This window comes from Pseudophryne corroboree, chromosome 6 (genome assembly GCF_028390025.1).
Source record: "Pseudophryne corroboree isolate aPseCor3 chromosome 6, aPseCor3.hap2, whole genome shotgun sequence".
NCBI lineage: Eukaryota > Metazoa > Chordata > Amphibia > Anura > Myobatrachidae > Pseudophryne > Pseudophryne corroboree.
This window is the reverse complement of record NC_086449.1, coordinates 21,902,160-21,924,803: the sequence shown is the minus strand read 5'-3', so window position 1 is coordinate 21,924,803 and position 22,644 is coordinate 21,902,160. Positions and strand designations below refer to the sequence as shown.

Below are 22,644 nucleotides of genomic sequence, written 5' to 3'. Positions count from 1 at the left end.
CATCATTACACCTCTACATACCTGTCCCCCATCATTACACCTCTACATACCTGTCCAACATCATTACATCTCTACATACCTATCCCACATCATTTACACCTCCACATACCTGCCCCCACCTCATTACACCTCTACATACCTGTCCCACATCATTACACCTCTACATACCTGTCCCACATCATTACACCTCTACATACCTGTCCAACATCATTACACCTCTACATACCTGTCCCACATCATTTACACCTCTACATACCTGTCCCACATCATTACACCTCTACATACCTGTCCCACATCATTACACCTCTATATACCTGTCCCACAACATTACACCTCTACATACCTGTCCCACATCATTACACCTCTATATACCTGTCCCACATCATTACACCTCTATATACCTGTCCCACATCATTACACCTCTACATACCTGTCCCAAATCATTTACACCTCTACATACCTCTCCCACATCATTACACCTCTACATACCTGTCCCACATCATTACACCTCTATATACCTGTCCCACATCATTACACCTCTATATACCTGTCCCACATCATTACACCTCTATATACCTGTCCCACATCATTACACCTCTACATACCTGTCCCAAATCATTTACACCTCTACATACCTCTCCCACATCATTACACCTCTACATACCTGTCCCACATCATTACACCTCTACATACCTGTCCCAAATCATTTACACCTCTACATACCTCTCCCACATCATTACACCTCTACATACCTCTCCCACATCATTACACCTCTACATACCTGTCCCACATCATTACACCTCCACATACCTGTCCCACATCATTACACCTCTACAAACCTGTCCCACATCATTACACCTCTACATACCTGTCCCAAATCATTTACACCTTTACATACCTCTCCCACATCATTTACACCTCTACATACCTCTCCCACATCATTACACCTCTACATACCTGTCCCACATCATTACATCTCTACATACCTGTCCCACAACATTACACCTCTACATACCTGTCCTACATCATTACACCTCTACATACCTGTCCCACATCATTACACCTCTACATACCTGTCCCAAATCATTTACACCTCTACATACCTTTCCCACATCATTACACCTCTACATACCTGTCCCCCATCATTACACCTCTACATACCTGTCCCCCATCATTACACCGCTACACACCTGTCCCCCATCATTACACCTCTACATACCTGTCCAACATCATTACATCTCTACATACCTATCCCACATCATTTATACCTCCACATACCTGTCCCAAATCATTACCTCTACACACCTGTCCCACATCATTACACCTCCACTTACCTGTCCCCCATCATTACACCTCTACATACCTGTCCCCCATCATTACACCTCTACATACCTGTCCAACATCATTACATCTCTACATACCTATCCCACATCATTTACACCTACACATACCTGTCCTCACCTCATTACACCTCTACATACCTGTCCCACATCATTACACCTCTACATACCTGTCCCACATCATTACACCTCTACATACCTGTCCAACATCATTACACCTCTACATACCTGTCCCACATCATTTACACCTCTACATACCTGTCCCACATCATTACACCTCTACATACCTGTCCCACATCATTACACCTCTATATACCTGTCCCACAACATTACACCTCTACATACCTGTCCCACATCATTACACCTCTACATACCTGTCCCACATCATTACACCTCTATATACCTGTCCCACATCATTACACCTCTACATACCTGTCCCAAATCATTTACACCTCTACATACCTCTCCCACATCATTACACCTCTACATACCTGTCCCACATCATTACACCTCTACATACCTGTCCCAAATCATTTACACCTCTACATACCTCTCCCACATCATTACACCTCTACATACCTCTCCCACATCATTACACCTCTACATACCTGTCCCACATCATTACACCTCCACATACCTGTCCCACATCATTACACCTCTACAAACCTGTCCCACATCATTACACCTCTACATACCTGTCCCAAATCATTTACACCTCTACATACCTCTCCCACATCATTTACACCTCTACATACCTCTCCCACATTATTACACCTCTACATACCTGTCCCACATCATTACATCTCTACATACCTGTCCCACAACATTACACCTCTACATACCTGTCCCACATCATTACACCTCTACATACCTGTCCCACATCATTACACCTCTACACACCTGTCCCAAATCATTTACACCTCTACATACCTGTCCCACATCATTTACACCTCTACATACCTGTCCCACATCATTACACCTCTACATACCTTTCCCACATTATTTCACCTCTACATACCTGTCCAAAATCATTTACACCTCTACATACCTCTCCCACATCATTACACCTCTACATACCTGTCCCCCATCATTACACCTCTACATACCTGTCCCACATCATTTACACCTCTACATACCTCTCCCACATCATTACACCTCTACATACCTGTCCCCCATCATTACACCTCTACATACCTGTCCCACATCATTTACACCTCTACATACCTGTCCGACATCATTACACCTCTACATACCTGTCCCACATCATTACACCTCTACATACCTGTCCCACATCATTACACCTCTACATACCTGTCCCACATCATTACACCTCTACATACCTGTCCCACATCATTACACCTCCACATACCTGTCCCACATAATTTACACCTCTACATACATGTCCCACATCATTACACCTATACATACCTGTCCCACATCATTACACCTCTACATACCTGTCCCACATCATTACACCTCTACATACCTGTCCCACATCATTACACCTCCACATACCTGTCCCACATAATTTACACCTCTACATACCTGTCCCATATCATTACACCTATACATACCTGTCCCACATCATTACACCTCTACATACCTGTCCCACATCATTATACCTCTACATACCTGTCCCCACATCATTACACCACTACGTACCTGTCCCACATCATTACACCTCTACGTACCTGTCCCACATCATTACACCTCCACATACCTGTCCCATATCATTACACCTCTACACACCTGTCCTACATCATTACACCTCTACGTACCTGTCCCATATCACTACACCTCTATACACCTGTCCCACATCATTACACCTCCACATACCTGTCCCCCATCATTATACCTCTACACACTTGTCCCACATCATTACACCTCTACATACCTGTCCCCCATCATTACACCTCTACATACCTGTCCTACATCATTACACCTCTACATACCTGTCCTACATCATTACACCTCTACATACCTGTCCTACATCATTACACCTCTACATACCTGTCCCCCATCATTACACCTCTACATACCTGTCCCCACATCATTACACCTCTACATACCTGTCCCACATCATTACACCTCTACATACCTGTCCCACATCATTATACCTCTACATACCTGTCCCCACATCATTACACCACTACGTACCTGTCCCACATCATTACACCTCTACGTACCTGTCCCACATCATTACACCTCTACATACCTGTCCCCCATCATTACACCTCTACTTACCTGTCCCCCATCATTATACCTATACACACTTGTCCCACATCATTACACCTCTACGTACCTGTCCCACATCATTACACCTCTACATACCTGTCCCACATCATTATACCTCTACATACCTGTCCCCACATCATTACACCACTACGTACCTGTCCCACATCATTACACCTCTACGTACCTGTCCCATATCATTACACCTCTACACACCTGTCCCACATCATTACACCTCTACGTACCTGTCCCATATCACTACACCTCTACACACCTGTCCCACATCATTACACCTCCACATACCTGTCCCCCATCATTATACCTATACACACTTGTCCCACATCATTACACTTCTACATACCTGTCCCCCATCATTACACCTCTACATACCTGTCCTACATCATTACACCTCTACATACCTATCCAACATCATTACACCTCTACATACCTGTCCTACATCATTACACCTCTACATACCTGTCCCCCATCATTACATCTCTACATACCTGTCCCACATCATTACACCTCTACACACCTGTCCTACATCATTACACCTCTACATACCTGTCCCATATCATTACACCTCTACGTACCTGTCCCACATCATTACACCTCTACATACCTGTCCCCACATCATTACACCTCTACATACCTGTCCCACATCATTACACCTCTACGTACCTGTCCCACATCATTACACCTCTACATACCTGTCCCACATCATTACACCTCTACATACCTGTCCCACATCATTATACCTCTACATACCTGTCCCCACATCATTACACCACTACGTACCTGTCCCACATCATTACACCTCTACGTACCTGTCCCACATCATTACACCTCTACATACCTGTCCCCCATCATTACACCTCTACTTACCTGTCCCCCATCATTATACCTATACACACTTGTCCCACATCATTACACCTCTACGTACCTGTCCCACATCATTACACCTCTACATACCTGTCCCACATCATTATACCTCTACATACCTGTCCCCACATCATTACACCACTACGTACCTGTCCCACATCATTACACCTCTACGTACCTGTCCCATATCATTACACCTCTACACACCTGTCCCACATCATTACACCTCTACGTACCTGTCCCATATCACTACACCTCTACACACCTGTCCCACATCATTACACCTCCACATACCTGTCCCCCATCATTATACCTATACACACTTGTCCCACATCATTACACTTCTACATACCTGTCCCCCATCATTACACCTCTACATACCTGTCCTACATCATTACACCTCTACATACCTGTCCAACATCATTACACCTCTACATACCTGTCCTACATCATTACACCTCTACATACCTGTCCCCCATCATTACATCTCTACATACCTGTCCCACATCATTACACCTCTACACACCTGTCCTACATCATTACACCTCTACATACCTGTCCCCCATCATTACACCTCTACATACCTGTCCCACATCATTTACACTTCTACATACCTCTCCCACATCATTACACCTCTACATACCTGTCCCCCATCATTACACCTCTACATACCTGTCCCACATCATTTACACCTCTACATACCTGTCCGACATCATTACACCTCTACATACCTGTCCCACATCATTACACCTCTACATACCTGTCCCACATCATTACACCTCTACATACCTGTCCCACATCATTACACCTCTACATACCTGTCCCACATCATTACACCTCCACATACCTGTCCCACATAATTTACACCTCTACATACATGTCCCACATCATTACACCTATACATACCTGTCCCACATCATTACACCTCTACATACCTGTCCCACATCATTACACCTCTACATACCTGTCCCACATCATTACACCTCCACATACCTGTCCCACATAATTTACACCTCTACATACCTGTCCCATATCATTACACCTATACATACCTGTCCCACATCATTAAACCTCTACATACCTGTCCCACATCATTATACCTCTACATACCTGTCCCCACATCATTACACCACTACGTACCTGTCCCACATCATTACACCTCTACGTACCTGTCCCACATCATTACACCTCCACATACCTGTCCCATATCATTACACCTCTACACACCTGTCCTACATCATTACACCTCTACGTACCTGTCCCATATCACTACACCTCTACACACCTGTCCCACATCATTACACCTCCACATACCTGTCCCCCATCATTATACCTCTACACACTTGTCCCACATCATTACACCTCTACATACCTGTCCCCCATCATTACACCTCTACATACCTGTCCTACATCATTACACCTCTACATACCTGTCCTACATCATTACACCTCTACATACCTGTCCTACATCATTACACCTCTACATACCTGTCCCCCATCATTACACATCTACATACCTGTCCCACATCATTATACCTCTACATACCTGTCCCCACATCATTACACCACTACGTACCTGTCCCACATCATTACACCTCTACGTACCTGTCCCACATCATTACACCTCCACATACCTGTCCCATATCATTACACCTCTACACACCTGTCCTACATCATTACACCTCTACGTACCTGTCCCATATCACTACACCTCTACACACCTGTCCCACATCATTACACCTCCACATACCTGTCCCCCATCATTACACCTCTACATACCTGTCCCCCATCATTACACCTCTACATACCTGTCCTACATCATTACACCTCTACATACTTGTCCCATATCATTACACCTCTACGTACCTGTCCCACATCATTACACCTCTACATACCTGTCCCCACATCATTACACCTCTACATACCTGTCCCACATCATTACACCTCTACGTACCTGTCCCACATCATTACACCTCTACATACCTGTCCCACATCATTACACCTCTACATACCTGTCCCACATCATTATACCTCTACATACCTGACCCCACATCATTACACCACTACGTACCTGTCCCACATCATTACACCTCTACGTACCTGTCCCACATCATTACACCTCTACATACCTGTCCCCCATCATTACACCTCTACTTACCTGTCCCCCATCATTATACCTATACACACTTGTCCCACATCATTACACCTCTACGTACCTGTCCCACATCATTACACCTCTACATACCTGTCCCACATCATTACACCTCTACATACCTGTCCCCCATCATTACACCTCTACTTACCTGTCCCCCATCATTATACCTATACACACTTGTCCCACATCATTACACCTCTACGTACCTGTCCCACATCATTACACCTCCACATACCTGTCCCATATCATTACACCTCTACACACCTGTCCTACATCATTACACCTCTACGTACCTGTCCCATATCACTACACCTCTACACACCTGTCCCACATCATTACACCTCCACATACCTGTCCCCCATCATTATACCTCTACACACTTGTCCCACATCATTACACCTCTACATACCTGTCCCCCATCATTACACCTCTACATACCTGTCCTACATCATTACACCTCTACATACCTGTCCTACATCATTACACCTCTACATACCTGTCCTACATCATTACACCTCTACATACCTGTCCCCCATCATTACACATCTACATACCTGTCCCACATCATTATACCTCTACATACCTGTCCCCACATCATTACACCACTACGTACCTGTCCCACATCATTACACCTCTACGTACCTGTCCCACATCATTACACCTCCACATACCTGTCCCATATCATTACACCTCTACACACCTGTCCTACATCATTACACCTCTTCGTACCTGTCCCATATCACTACACCTCTACACACCTGTCCCACATCATTACACCTCCACATACCTGTCCCCCATCATTACACCTCTACATACCTGTCCCCCATCATTACACCTCTACATACCTGTCCTACATCATTACACCTCTACATACTTGTCCCATATCATTACACCTCTACGTACCTGTCCCACATCATTACACCTCTACATACCTGTCCCCACATCATTACACCTCTACATACCTGTCCCACATCATTACACCTCTACGTACCTGTCCCACATCATTACACCTCTACATACCTGTCCCACATCATTACACCTCTACATACCTGTCCCACATCATTATACCTCTACATACCTGACCCCACATCATTACACCACTACGTACCTGTCCCACATCATTACACCTCAACGTACCTGTCCCACATCATTACACCTCTACATACCTGTCCCCCATCATTACACCTCTACTTACCTGTCCCCCATCATTATACCTATACACACTTGTCCCACATCATTACACCTCTACGTACCTGTCCCACATCATTACACCTCTACATACCTGTCCCACATCATTATACCTCTACATACTTGTCCCCACATCATTACACCACTACGTACCTGTCCCACATCATTACACCTCTACGTACCTGTCCCATATCATTACACCTCTACACACCTGTCCTACATCATTACACCTCTACGTACCTGTCCCATATCACTACACCTCTACACACCTGTGCCACATCATTACACCTCCACATACCTGTCCCCCATCATTATACCTATACACACTTGTCCCACATCATTACACTTCTACATACCTGTCCCCCATCATTACACCTCTACATACCTGTCCTACATCATTACACCTCTACATACCTGTCCTACATCATTACACCTCTACATACCTGTCCTACATCATTACACCTCTACATACCTGTCCCACATCATTACACCTCTACACACCTGTCCCACATCCTTACACCTCCACTTACCTGTCCCACATCATTACACCTCCACATACCTGTCCCACATCATTACACCTCCACATACCTGTCCCAAATAATTACACCTCCACATACCTGTCTCACATCATTACACCTCTACATACCTGTCCCACATCATTACACCTCTACATACCTGTCCCACATCATTACACCTCTACATACCTGTCCCACATCATTACACCTCCACTTACCTGTCCCACATGATTTACACCTCTACATACCTGCTGAGCCATAAGTAGCCTTTTTAGTGCCCTGTGCCAGAGAGAGAATTGGAGCCCCACCCAATTTTTTCAACAGAGACATAAGGTGCTTGCCTTGTGGGGAAGGGCATGACAAGATTGATTCCAGAGAAAGCCCATGCTATGATGCCCCCTTTCCACATTTTATGTATATGATATAAAAATAAATATAAATAATACACACATATTTATAGAACACTGCAAGAAAATGGATTTGGACACGAATCCTCTTTATACAACATTCATGCACTTAACGTGACAGCTCATAGTTATTCGGATACAATACCCTTTATTTCATAACACATTTCAATATGCTGCCATACCCAGGATTCAAACCCATAACCTGTTGAATGCCAGTCAAACACTCTATTCATTCAGCTATTTGTTCCTGCAGAAAAACTATGAACACTATGGGGTGTATTCAATAGAAGTTGGATCCTTTACGACGGAAAGGATTCAACATCTCATTACTCAATGACGTTCCCGACAGTGCCAACCGAACTTTTTTTAAAGTCGGATTTACATTGTCGAAAATGGGGCTTAAACCTGTCGGTTATGACTGCATTTCAGATAAAACACATGGATCCGTGGCTATTCCACGATCCACGTGTTCTCTGACAAGTTAGATTTCCTGACTTGTTGGAAAAACAAAAGGAAGATTGAATAGGTCGGAACACCTTTTGACCTAAAAAAAGTCAGACTGCAATTGTATATACCTCTATATGTGGCTGCTGTTACTTTGTAAAAACATAATCAGCATTGTAATTGAGCAGTTCTATGTAGTGTGCAGCCACACATCCAATCTCTTGCAGCCACACACTACATAGATCTGCTCAGCCACAATGCTGATAATTTTTTTCATAAAGTACAAGGTAAGCTTCAAATAGTGATAATTATCTAGCTTAAAATGATCTATGTTTCTATGCAAGGGTAGATAGCTTAATGAATAGAGTGACTGGTTGCAATACTACAGACAATGGGTTTGAATCCCGGGTATGTCAGCATCTTGAAATTTAATAAAGGACAGTGTGAATGAATAACAAAGAAATCTTAAGTTGAGTTAATGAATGTTGTAAAGGTATTAGTGACAGAAGGGGTCTGGGTAGGAGACAGGGGAGGTCAGGATATGCTGGGCTTCAAAAGGGGGGAAGCTGCATGTGAAAGTAATTAAAACAGATAATTGACAAGTGCTGACAACAGCGCCACCTACCCTGCAGTGCGGTGCCCCCTCCACACACACCTACTGTAGTTATGGCCCTGCATACCTATCCCCAGAGGTGTAGCTAGGTGCCATGGTGCCCGGAGCAAGGGTATGTTTTGGCGCCTCACTCCCCTGTACTGAATTGGGGGCCTGGCTAACATGTGGTGACATATTACATTTGAAAAGAAAAAATATTTTTAAATACTAAATTGGTGACAGGGCCAGTTCAAGACTTTGTGGAGCTCAGGGCAAAAGTTTCCTTTGGGTGCCCACCCATGTCTAAAGTATGGACAGTGCGCATCAAATGCATGCAACTAAAATATAGGGGCATAGCTTCATGGGGGAGGGGCATGGCCACAGAATAGTACCAATTCACATTACACCATACAGTAGTGTCCGTTATTCACATTACACCACACAATAGTGTCCTCTATTCACATTACACCATACAGTAGTACCCCTTATACAAATAACGCCACACAGTAGAGCTACTTACACATGTTATGCCATACAGTAAAGCTGCTTATACATGTTATGCTACAGTAGAGCTGCTTATATAGATTATACCACAGTAGAGCTGTTTATACACGTTACACCTGAGTAGAGCCCCTTATACACATTACACCACAGTAGAGCCGCTTATACACATTACGCCACAGTAGAGCCACTTATACACATTATGACACAGTAGAGCCCCTTATATATGTTACGCCACACACTAGAGCTGCTTATACATGTTACGCCACAGTAGAGCTACTTATACACGTTACACCACAGTAAAGCCGCTTATACAGTAGAGCTGCTTATACACGTTACACCACAGTAAAGCCGCTTATACACATTACCCCACAGTAAAGCCGCTTATAAACATTATGCCACAGTAGAGCTCCTTATACATGTTATGCCATGGTAGAGCCCCTTATACACATTACACCACAGTAGAGCCGCAATGAAAGTAGCTGTATTTAACAATTTACTTGTTTAATTCAAACAAATAAACACACACACAGACCTGAACCCTCCCCAAAACTCTCAATGAAAATAATGCACTAAAACTGCCCCCCTAACTCGATATTCCCCCAATGCCTCAATGAAAATAATTCCCTAGAACTGCCATCCCAGACCTGATAATCCCACTCTGCCTCAATGAAAATAATATTATAGAATTAAGGGGCAGAGCGAGGTGCTGCAGCAGCAGCTGGGGCAGGGAGAGGTGCAGCAGCTGGGCTAGACAGAGAGAGGTGCTGCAGCAGCAGCTGGGGCAGAGAGTGGTGCTGCAGGACAGAAGTAACCCTGCTGTATAGATATAAGCACACAGTGAGCCATATAAATAAAAAGAAGATGGGCAGTGCTCCAGCATGTACCTGCTTTCAGTATCTCCTGCTGTCATCTCTGACCTGCCCTGCAGCCTGCCTAGTCTCAGAGTCCGAGTCAGTGTGCGCACCCTCTGCTCCGTCTCCTGCTCTGCGTCTTCCTGTACAGCGGTTCACTGTACAGCTAGAGGCTGCAGCGCGCCCTCTAACTTTTCCAATGCCTGGAGCTCGTGCTCCACTATGGAGCCACCCTCGCTACACCCCTGCCTATCCCACATAATTTACAACTCTACTGTACGTACTGTGACAGGAGTGTTACTAGAATGAACTTTATCACAACAATTCCACCAGCGACCGACCCGAGGCTTGTTCAAAAATAATGTAGAAGAAGGAAAGAGCGCTGTCTGTGAGCATATTTTCGTTAAAAAATTAAATATTTAATAAAAACATGTAAACATGAAAAATGACAATAAATGATAAAATAATATATAAACTCTAATTAGACGACTGCAGGATATAGTGTTGTGGATTTAATTCCACCACTGATTTAGAAAAGCCTCTTGTCAGCTGGATCGGTTTCCTTATAAGCCGAAAGAGTTGCAGTCTGTTCTTATTAACTTGTTACAGTGTCGTAACAAAAACAACAAACACCTTTTACTCAGGTTGGTCAAGTATAAGGTTACACCTAAATCATAGATCACTGTATTTATCATAAACAACCAGAGTGGTTGAATGTACGTAAAACGTGTGTCCTAAAAAAATAAAAAAAATAAATCAATAAATAAAAAATAAAAAGTAAATAAAAAAAAATACCTTTTATTTTACTTTATTATTATTATTATTATTATTATTTTTAACATTTTTTAATTTATTTAATTATTTTACTACATTTTTTGTTTGGTTTTTAGCTCACACCTTTTACGTACATTCAAGCGCTCCATCCATATATTGAATATTCCAAAAATCTTTATGGAGCAGCTGAGATTATAGCGCTGTACACCTACAGTACCTCAACTCAGAAACTGAGACTAATGAACAAGAGAAACATTATTGTGCTTAACATTAATTAAGCAGCGGTTACTGCATTAGCTTTTAATTGATAATAACTGTAATCAGCAGCTGCAATTACCTTGTACTTTATCTCTATTACAGAGGGTGATATACAGTATAATCAGATGCCGGCTGTCTGGCAACCATGACGTCAGGTGAGATCTGGGTTCCTGTGATCTGTGTTTGTATAATGCTTCAGCCATTCTATTATATCTACAATCTCTCATGTCCAATGTACCTGCTATATTCAATGTATTATCAGATATACTCATTGCATTCTGACAATTACTTCACATTGAATTTATAAACATATTTGTCTTTCAAAAAGGAAATAGAAAGGCATTTCCAATTATTATAATAATAATAATAATAATAATAATTATTATTATTATTATTATTATTTTTATTATTATTACTATTATTATTACTACTACTACTACTACTACTACTACTACTATTGTTGTTGTTGTTGTTGTTGTTGTTATTATTATTATTATTATTATTACAACAACAATAGTTGTAGTAGTAGTAGTAATAATAATAATTACTACTATTGTTGTTATTATTATTATTATTATTATTACAATAATAGTTGTAGTAGTAGTAATAATAATAATAATAATTACTACTACTACTACTACTACTGTTGTTGTTGTTGTTGTTGTTGTTATTATTACTTTTACTGCTATTACTATTATTGCTATTATTTTTGGATCCAGTATTATATACCGGCAGATAAGATGCCAGCTCTCAATATACCGACAGCGGCATCACGGCATTGTGGCAGCGAGTCCCCTTGTGTCCCCATCTCGCTCCCCTCCGATCTGTTCTCAGCACTGCAGATAGACTTATCTTCCTCTCCCGTTGTTCCACATCCACCACTTCCCTCTGCCAAAACCTGCATTGACCATCGCCTCTCCTCTACCCTGGTTGCTGCATCTCATGCTCAAATCCAAGATTTCCCCCGTGTGGCCCCCCTTCACTGGACCCTTGCTCTTCGAGTCTATCCTGGCCTCGCATTGCTTCAAACGTACACTGAAAACCCACCTGTTCATCAAAATGTACCCTTCCACCATATAACCTTGTCACCAGGTTCCTCACACCACACTCATACCTCGGTCATCTCTACCTCACTTAATTCCTACCCTCAGGTCCCCATCCACATGCTCATGTCATCTGTCTGTCTCCCATCTCCCCTAGATTGTAAGCTCCTAGGACCAGAGTCCTTCTCCCGCCTGTTCTCGCAGCCCTCTTCTCTAGCACTTCATTGACAGCCTTCACCTACACCATTTAGTCCAGAGTTCTCCTCGCTCATAGCCATTTGTGTCTTCCAGTGGCGCTAGTCATGCTAGTTGTGTCGTCACTTTTGGCGGGCAAGTTCCACCCTTTGCCGATTACTCACTCGCCTAGCTTCCCAGCTGCATTGTGTACTTAGAATCATGGTATGTTCTGTTATTTGTGCTCTGTTTATGTTTTGCTTACTGTCATGTAATGTAATGTTCTGTGTACCCTGTACTGTCCTACTGTTGCCACATGTAAGTCACTAAGGACCACTTGTGGCACCTTATAGATCATATTATTACTATTATTATTATTATTATTATTATTATTATTATTCTAATTACTCCTTTTATTATTATTATTATTACTACCCATTGCTACACTAGGCAGCTGGGATGTGACATTCAAGTCTTCAGGTGAGATCTGGGTTCCTCTGATATTTGTTTTTATAATACTTAATTTACAGTATTCTGTCATAGCTACAATCACTTTTGTTCAATGTACCTGCTGTACCCAGTGTATTATCAGCTATACTCATTGAGTTCTGACAATTTCTTCACGTTTAATTCATAAACAGAGAAAAAGAGGATTTCACTGGCGCTTATAAACTCCCAACAATCTATACTTCCAGAGACGTGCTCACCAAAGAGGGTGCGGGATTACCCCACAAAAATGTACACATACAAAAAAGAAAGTAAGATGGGAGCCCTGAAGAAGAGTGTAAATTTTAATAAAAATACATGAATACAGAACCGTTATCTAAAACATTAGATAATTTGTCTGTATTCATGTTTTTTTTAATCAAAAAATACACTTTTCCTCAGCGCTCCCATCTTCTTTTAATTTGTAAACATATTTGTCTATCAAAGGGAAAAAAGGAAGGTCCCTCTTCTCCTTCTCCTTCTTCTTCCTACTATTACTACTACTGCTGGCCAATAAGGTCACTAGGAGACACTATTGCTGAAAAGGTGAGTCTTATGGGCTCATTTGAAGGTGTTGTGGAGAGGGGAAAAAATGGATACCCTAGGGTGCTCGGGCGCTTTAGGTGGGAGATGTTTCACCAAGCGGCAGTCTCTAAAATAAGGGAAGTCACTCCCGTTTACAGTACAAAAAAAGTGGGGTGAGACCGCGCTAAATTTGATGGATACAACAAGTAGTGTAAATAAAAACACAATTTATTCCTAAAATCAAATGCAATAGGTTTCAGTTAAAAACTAAGTACATGTAGGACAAATGCATGTCAGATACAGTTGGTATATGGTCTAAATTTCATAAGACAATTCTATGGGGTTACCCAATACGCCAGGTTTGTATTGTTTGAGATTTAGAAATTTTGAGGTGACCGTTCCGGATTGTTTTCCCCTACAAGTCTACAGTCCAGCATAAACAACAGTCTCAGAGATAAGCAATATCCAATAGATAGGCAGTTTACCGTTAGAGGGTAGTATGCTCCAGAATCTTTTTAGTGGAGAGCTCCTCATGCATTACGGTTGATGCAGTCCTTTTGTGCGGTTATTGCTAATTGTAGTCTCAGAGTTTGGATGGATCGTCTGGACGAAGTTTAGGGGATGGTTCGGTCCTCCTTCAGAACAACTCCTGGCGGGGGTCCCTGGTACACCTGACGCGTTTCGCTGCAGTCAGCTTGCAGCTTTATCAAAGGTAGGTTTATGCTGGACTGTAGACTTGTAGGGGAAAGCAATCCGGAACGGTCACCTCAAAATTTCTAAATCTCAAACAATACAAACCTGGCGTATTGGGTAACCCCATGGAATTGTCTTATGAAATTTAGACCCTCTACCAACTGTATCTGACATGCATTTGTCCTACATGTACTTAGTTTTTAACTGAAACCTATTGCATTTGATTTTAGGAATAAATTGTGTTTTTATTTACACTACTTGTTGTATCCATCAAATTTAGCGCGGTCTCACCCCACCTTTTTTGTGTTGTGGAGAGGGAGTGAGTTCCAGCAAGGGCAGCATTGGAGAAAAATTGGAGGCAGGTATGAGGGGAGGTGAGGAGATAAGGTGAGATGGTGATCAGTGCAAGAGTAGAGGGAGATGGTGGGAACAAAAATAAAGCTGAAGATGGCTGTGATCAAGGCCTTAAACTATGATGGTAAGGAGTGAGAATTGTACTCTGTGGGTTCATTGATGTACAGTATTTGATAGAGTGGTGAGAGCAACACAGAGCGGTATAGATGAGAGTGGTGAGAGGTGGGTAAAAGGAAGATCAGAAAAGAGAAGGTTAAAGTAGTCCAGGTAGGTAATGACAAGTGAATGGAAGGGAGGTTTGGTGGCATCCTTGGTAAGAGAGGTTCTGATTCTAGGGGTTCTGCAAAGGGGGAAGTGGCACAATTGTGAGACAAGCTGATATGTGAGGAGTGAAGGAGAGGGAATGAATGGAGGACGCAGAGAGGAATGCATTGTAGTGGACAAAATGAAGGAGGCCAGTGACAGTGCAGAGGACCAACAAGATGAGCTGGGAGAGGACAGCAAACAGAGGGGGCACGAAATAGACCAATGAAAGGTAGAAAGGGAATGAAGGGGGCAGATGGTGCATTTGGGGGAAATAGTAGAGGAGTCGGGTGCCATGGTAAGATGTGTTAGCCTAATGGGAATAGGTGCACAAAATAAAGTCTGGGTGCAGAAATTAAAACAAAGCTACTGTGCATACTGTAGGTATATGACAGACTGTGTATAGATGGAGGTGGAGGGGGATATAAGCCCAGCGGTGGTGTTAGACCAGACCTCAATGGAGAGCTCATCAGGTGCTCTGCTTGGGTCGGAAGCTGGAAACAGTTTATAGGGTGATGAGCAAAGTTGTCTGAGTATTCCACTGGCAATGCACCACCTTTCAATAGGTTCCGCATGCCCTCTGTCGCAACTGAACATTTCTGCCTGAACTTTGACCCCACTGACAAGACCTCTCTTGACTGATCTGTCAACATTGGCCATTTTGACCCCAGCTTATACTCTCAAGCCTTGCAGCCCCATCAGACCCAGAGAAAAAACACTGCCAGGTGTTTGACAGAACACCAAAACCAGTACATACACAGTGATATCCACATTGTCCCATGCTGAATACAAAGTATAGAGTCTACTGCAAATTAGGCTTCATCAGATCAGTGCTAGATTTCCCTAACAGGGAGCCTAGGCCTCTGCACCCTCAGCTATAGAGCCATGTGGTTGCAGTATTTATCCCACCATTTCCTCGTTCTTCGCCCATTTGCCACAGTCTCTGTGCCAGCTACCATCTGAAATTACTCCACCTCTCTGCATTGTACATAAACCTGCCATTATCCTAATCCTTCCCCCAAAGAACCGCAGAGAATTCCCTTCCCCTCAAACCTTAAATACCTCATAAACTTCTTAACTTTTATTCACTTAACTCTACCTCAGTCCTGTCCCCCATGCACATATCTTCATTTGTTCCATGTTCTTGCTTATACACCGATAACCAGGATGTAAATGACCCCTGTTTATATTGTATATGTACTTTATTGGTATACTGTGTTTTGTACTGGATTTTCAGGAACTTATGACCTTGAACCCATCCAAACCCAACCTCAATGGAAAATTAATCCCACATCTGCCTGCCAGGACCGACTGCTCAAACCCACTGCTGTTTTACCTCCGGGCTTGCAGTGCCTTGCTGAGGTGAGATAAACCACAGTCTGTCCATCACAGAGTCTTATACATTACCTGGTAGTGGGCATTTTACACATTGAGGGTAAATGTGATCACAGATGGTCAGCATGGGTGGGAAGGGTAGGAAGGTCTGGCTTTGTAGGTAAACCAGGTAAGAGGTTCTCTGAATGGGGGCAGCCCCGCACATAATATAACACGCCATACCATAATGGGAAGATCTCATGGAAGAACACTCAATCATAGTCCCTGTCCTCCTGAAGGATAATTCTGGGTTCTCTTTTGAGACTTTATGGTTAAATCTGCTTTGTGAGCCTCATTTAATTGCGCCTCATTATGTTCCTGCTTTGATACAATATATTGACCTTTGATATAAATGTGGAAAGAGGTCAATACGTCGATGAACATAAAGATATAAGTCACGGAGACACTTATACTGGATAAGTTACAGCTGCAACTGGAGTTAAAGGATTAGAAGAGGTGCTGAGAAAACAGGATGGCATCAATGGATGAGTGAAACTATTAATAAACTAAGTTCCTTTAAACATATGTTTTCAGTAAATCAGCGGTCAAAATAAGTTTATTTTGGGGTTATTCTTGGATTAGCTATCAATATTAATTACTAATTTAATTAACAGTGTCTATAACCTGTCAATGTTATACAGATCTCCATAAATTAATAGTCTGTAAATTATTATGAAATAACCTACACTACAGAAGACAGTCACTAAACAGGAGTCGGTATAGGTGGCTGCATTCTTTGACGGGTGGTGCACCTGTTTTATTGTTACAGGTGAGGTGGTGCACTTTTCTTTATTGTCACAATTCTCACCTGACACCTGGTGGCAAGCCGCACCTGTCCTGCCTTCAGATTTATCATGATTGTTACTGATACATACATGACGCACTGACTTACATTAACACGTGTTTCTATGTTTATAGATGGAGGAAGTTATATTGCAGAACAAAGGTAAGACACTTCCTGTCACTTTATAATGTGACGCACTGTGAGGAAGAGCCACACCACGTGGACCGGGCTGGGTTGTGGAGCTCCGGACTTTTACTGTGGCCCTCTCTGTCCTGTCATTCAGTTTTCCAGACCAATGCTGGCCAGATGCTCTTCTCTATACATCGGGTGGCAGAGTGCTGTGGGCCAGCCCTGAACCTGAGGTTTAGAGATTTTTACAAGAGAGAAGCGTTGTCGCTGTTCCTGGTCTCCAGCGGCGGATGTTGTGGAGAAGAAACATATGTAAGTGCGTCACGCCATACAACCTGTGTGACCTCAGTTACCCAGAACACTGGGCCTAATCTCACAGTGACATCAGGAGAACATTTCCACCACACACTTAAGCAAGTGGGGTCACACGGGGAAACTCCTGATTCTTAAATATGACTTCTTCCTGAAATCACCTGCCAGTAACTCAGAAATGTATCATTGTAGATTTTTTTTTTTACATTTTGTGAATGGTTTACCTTCCTTTATCAACAACTGAATCTATGGCAACAATTCACAGTTTGCTAGGAAATCTGATCAGTTGTTTACATCTAGATATGAGCAAAATGGCAGCATGGGTGGGATGTAGATGACATCCCAATGTACACGATTCAGAAGACCGGCAACGGAATTCTGAAACCTGTCAGAATGCCGATGCCGGAATCCCGAACATAAGTATGCCACAGAGGGTTAGGGATAGGCTGCGTGGGAGTGGGTGGGTGGGGGTTAGGGATAGGCTGTGGGAAGGGAGGGATAGGGTTAGGCTACAGGAAGGGATGGTTAGGCTTAGGTTGGTTTATGGCAGATGGTATCCCGTACCAAACTGCATGGGCTTGACAGTGGCCGCTACAGTCTACTGTTTCCACCCATCTGGTATTCATGACAATCCTGAAGTCAGCAGTGCTGTCTGGAGTCCGGAAGTTGCCTAATCCCGGATGAGTGGTGTCCAGGAATCGCAGACAGAGGCCTTTCTCCTCCAATATCACAGTTTACAAATACCTTGTACAGCAACCATCGTCTGGCAACAATCCATCTCCTCCCCTTCCTACTGACGCGTTCCACCACAGCTGGAGGATGCCATTTGCCTGCACCCAATCAGCATGTGAGCCTGGTTTATGACCATTGGGCGCACAGATGGCCAGGAGAGCTCTACATGTGGACTGCCGCTTCTGCTGCTGTGGACTCAGAGACTGGGTGGTCTGCTGGTGGGGTAATTCTGTGCTACTGAGCTAGGCATCAGGTGTGGGCAGTGGTAGGAAGCTGGACAAGAAGGTGAATGGAGTTACACAGTAATCTTAGAGCCAGTCACCAACACAGGTCCCTGAAGGGCTACCTATCCCTGGTGCTTATGTACTATGGACATTTGGACAGTGTACACAGGATGACTGCTAAACAAGTTGATTATATCCGCCGAATCCTGACATTACAGCATGATGTGAGAGGGAGGGGCCTAAATGTACAATTAACCTGGCCCCGCCTACAACAAGAGATGCCGATAAGTGCATTTATTTACATAATGACCTAGTTTATCTCAGCCTCTTACAGGTGCAGGCACTAATCAGTCTGCAGTCAGCCTGAAGGCCTAAAGACCCAAAATGGGCCTCTCAGATGGAGCCCGCCCCCTCTCTCTCCAACCATACCCCCAGGATCCTTTGGCTGGCTTCTACTAAAAGCCCAAACTCTAATAAAAAAGTCTGTTTTTCAGAAACAGACATTTTCCTGGGGGGTTTATATTGTCTAGGTCAAAAACTTGAGACAAACATATCTCTCATTTATCACTATATATATTTATATACAAGGGTGGTTCAGTAAGTAAGGTAACAAGACCTCTCACGTGTGTAATGTTCCGTATTTCATATACAGTACTATGTATGATACATGCGGTATATATAGAAATCCATGAAGTCGATTAAGTTTTGTAGGGCCCCCCCATCCTCCAATAAAACTGAATGTACTGGAATTAATTAATTCATTTATAGGAGCACAAGAGGGGGCTCTGAGGAATATATAGGGGCATGAAGGGGCTCTGAAGTATATAAACGGTCAGGAGGCTGTTTGGAGGTGGCATGTATTCCGGGAGTCAGGGGAGGCACTAGCTGAAATCTAGCCTAGGTAACCAAAATGGTCAGGGTTGGCCCTTGCATTCTATAGTAAATATCATGCCCATATGGGAGGGAAACATTTAAATAAGAGGATTAGGCCCCCTGGCTTAGAAACTTTCGCCACCTCAGTGGTTCTTGAATAATGGACAGTCCCTATGACCCCTGACCTTTGTATGAGAACTGGAAAAATTGATTACACTTAAACATTTAAAAAAATGTTTTTTTTTTAAATAAAATAAAGTTTATTTGAATACAGTTAATGACTCCCCGAATAATACGACCCACCAGCAAATTTAAAATACTTTCAGCAAGTTGCAGAATCTGGTGAAAAGTCCATGTAAAAGCCAAGGACTCATGTCCTGACCCCTGTTTTCATCACTCCGGGGGTCCAAGAGATGCTGGGCTACCCCCAGAGACTTTCCTTGTGCAGTGCCGGCTCCTACACCGCGACAGGAGCCGATTGGTGCATGTATTGACACAGTGCATCACCCGGCTCCTGTCACTGAGCAAGAGCCGGCATTTTGGTGTGCCCCTCTGCAGGTGACACCCAGGAGCATCCTGCACCACCCGCAGCGCCATAGGGACACCCCTACTCCTATCCGACAAATAGCAGCAGTATGTTTCTGTAGCATCAACAGGTGATTTCAGGCAGAAGTCCTATGTCACATATCAGGAGTGTAACCAGCAAATTGTCATTGGCTAAAAATTATTTGTATGTCTTGTTGCCTTAAAATAAAAATCTGTTGTTTTTTTTTAAATTAGTGTCACAGGATGCTGACCTGTGACCCGGTTCTGCATTCTATCTGCCAATCAGATTTCTTTGTCATTATTTTGAGGGCAGTGTTCTTGGCCACTGAGTCAATTCTTTGAATGGTTCTCTGTTTCACTCAAAGTCATGACTTAAAAAACGCTTTATATTATTTTCCACTTTCAGTAACCATTAGCTCCCATCTACTGCTCGGTAATAGAATGGTCACATGCAAGCCCCCCTTTTGAATATCATGCTCCTGTGCTTAGCGGCTCTCACTTCCATCGGAAGAGCACAAACAATTGCACTTTTAAGCAGGTCTAGTAATCCATGAAATAGCAGATTACTCTTATTTATTATAACGGGTCACATAGTTGTTTCCTTTAGAATAACAAAATGGTAATAATAATAATTTAATAATAATTTTATTTATATAGCGCTCTTTCTCCAATAGGACTCAAGGCGCTTAACAGATACATAGCATAATATAGTACAGAAAATAATGAAGTACATTTTCATAAAATACAGGAGCATGAAGATACTAAAAGGGACACTATGGAAATGCTGAGTAAACAGGAAAGTCTTGAGTCTACTTTTGAAGGTTTCTATAGTTGGGGCCTCTCGCACTGTGCGGGGAAGTGAGTTCCAAAGAGTCGGAGCCGCATGACTAAAAGCTCGACCCCCGGATGAATTACGGGAGATTCAAGGTACTGCTAAACGTCCTTCATCTACAGATCGCAATAATCGAGTGGGGCAGTATAGGGTCAGAAGCTGTTTCAGGTACTTTGGGCCCTGGTCATGTAGTGCTTTGAAACTCAGTAAGCCAATCTTGAAGATAAAGTGGTCTGGTTGCTGAAATTTTAACCAATGGGTATTTTCCCCCCTCCAGCTGAGAATAGAGACCGGGCACGCCCAGCCCATAGGGTTTGTCACAATTGCCAACGTGTCTAGAGAGCTGAACGTTTCAATCCAGATGGATAATCGAGAACCGGTGTTCTCCGCCCGACTGCCCATATACATGGATTTACGCTATGACAATACTATTGAGGTGAGGAGAAGACTATTGTACCTGAGTAAATAATACGTCTGTAAGTTACAGTTATGCTGGAGGTCACCAAGACTTTCCATGGCCGAATACAGGAGAGAGGGGCACAGAATGTGTCTTTCTGTCATGTCACCTCAGTCTTTCAAAAACAGAATTAATAATGGTTCCACCACCAGTAGTAATTGCTGAACTGACATCTCTATCACTGTTAGTAACACAACATTTTATCCTACCCCACAAGTTTTTTTCCTATGATTAAGCTTATGCGAAACGGTCGTTAGGAGACAGGTCACACGCAGTGTGTCTGTCAATTAGTATTTTAAATGTTTAGTCACTGCATATAGAACTATCTGTTGCTTAAATAATTGTACCACATATTATCTGTTTGTGACATAATCCTGCAGCGTATTGTACAGCCGCAGCCTTAGCCGAAGCAGGACACACACCCGGCGGTCCCGCACTGACGGATACCGTCATCAGTACGGGTGGCCTGTGAGACGGGTAGCCGAGGTCAGCAGCCACAGTGGGATATATACCCAGCGGCTCCCGCAGTGTCGGATACCGCCACTGGTGTATGCACCCGGGGCAACGGGAAGCGGCGGTGAGCGGCTGCACGCTGCTGTGATTGGCGGCTCTAACAAGCTGTGTTCTCAGCGGTCCCGCATTACACTATACATGAGCGGGT

General features: G+C 43.2%; 1 protein-coding gene across 1 annotated transcript in view; it reads left to right on the top strand.

Annotated features, from left to right (window-relative positions):
• LOC134934142 (uncharacterized) overlaps window positions 1-22,644 on the top strand; it is a 38,833-nt gene that overhangs the window by 3,368 nt on the left and 12,821 nt on the right. The window contains exons 3-8 of the mRNA XM_063929642.1: window positions 12,245-12,297; window positions 13,810-13,839; window positions 16,958-17,082; window positions 18,013-18,040; window positions 18,162-18,319; window positions 21,804-21,962. Coding sequence (XP_063785712.1) covers window positions 12,288-12,297; window positions 13,810-13,839; window positions 16,958-17,082; window positions 18,013-18,040; window positions 18,162-18,319; window positions 21,804-21,962 — 510 coding nt within the window. The 5' untranslated portion in view covers window positions 12,245-12,287. The remainder of the gene's footprint in view (window positions 1-12,244; window positions 12,298-13,809; window positions 13,840-16,957; window positions 17,083-18,012; window positions 18,041-18,161; window positions 18,320-21,803; window positions 21,963-22,644) is intronic.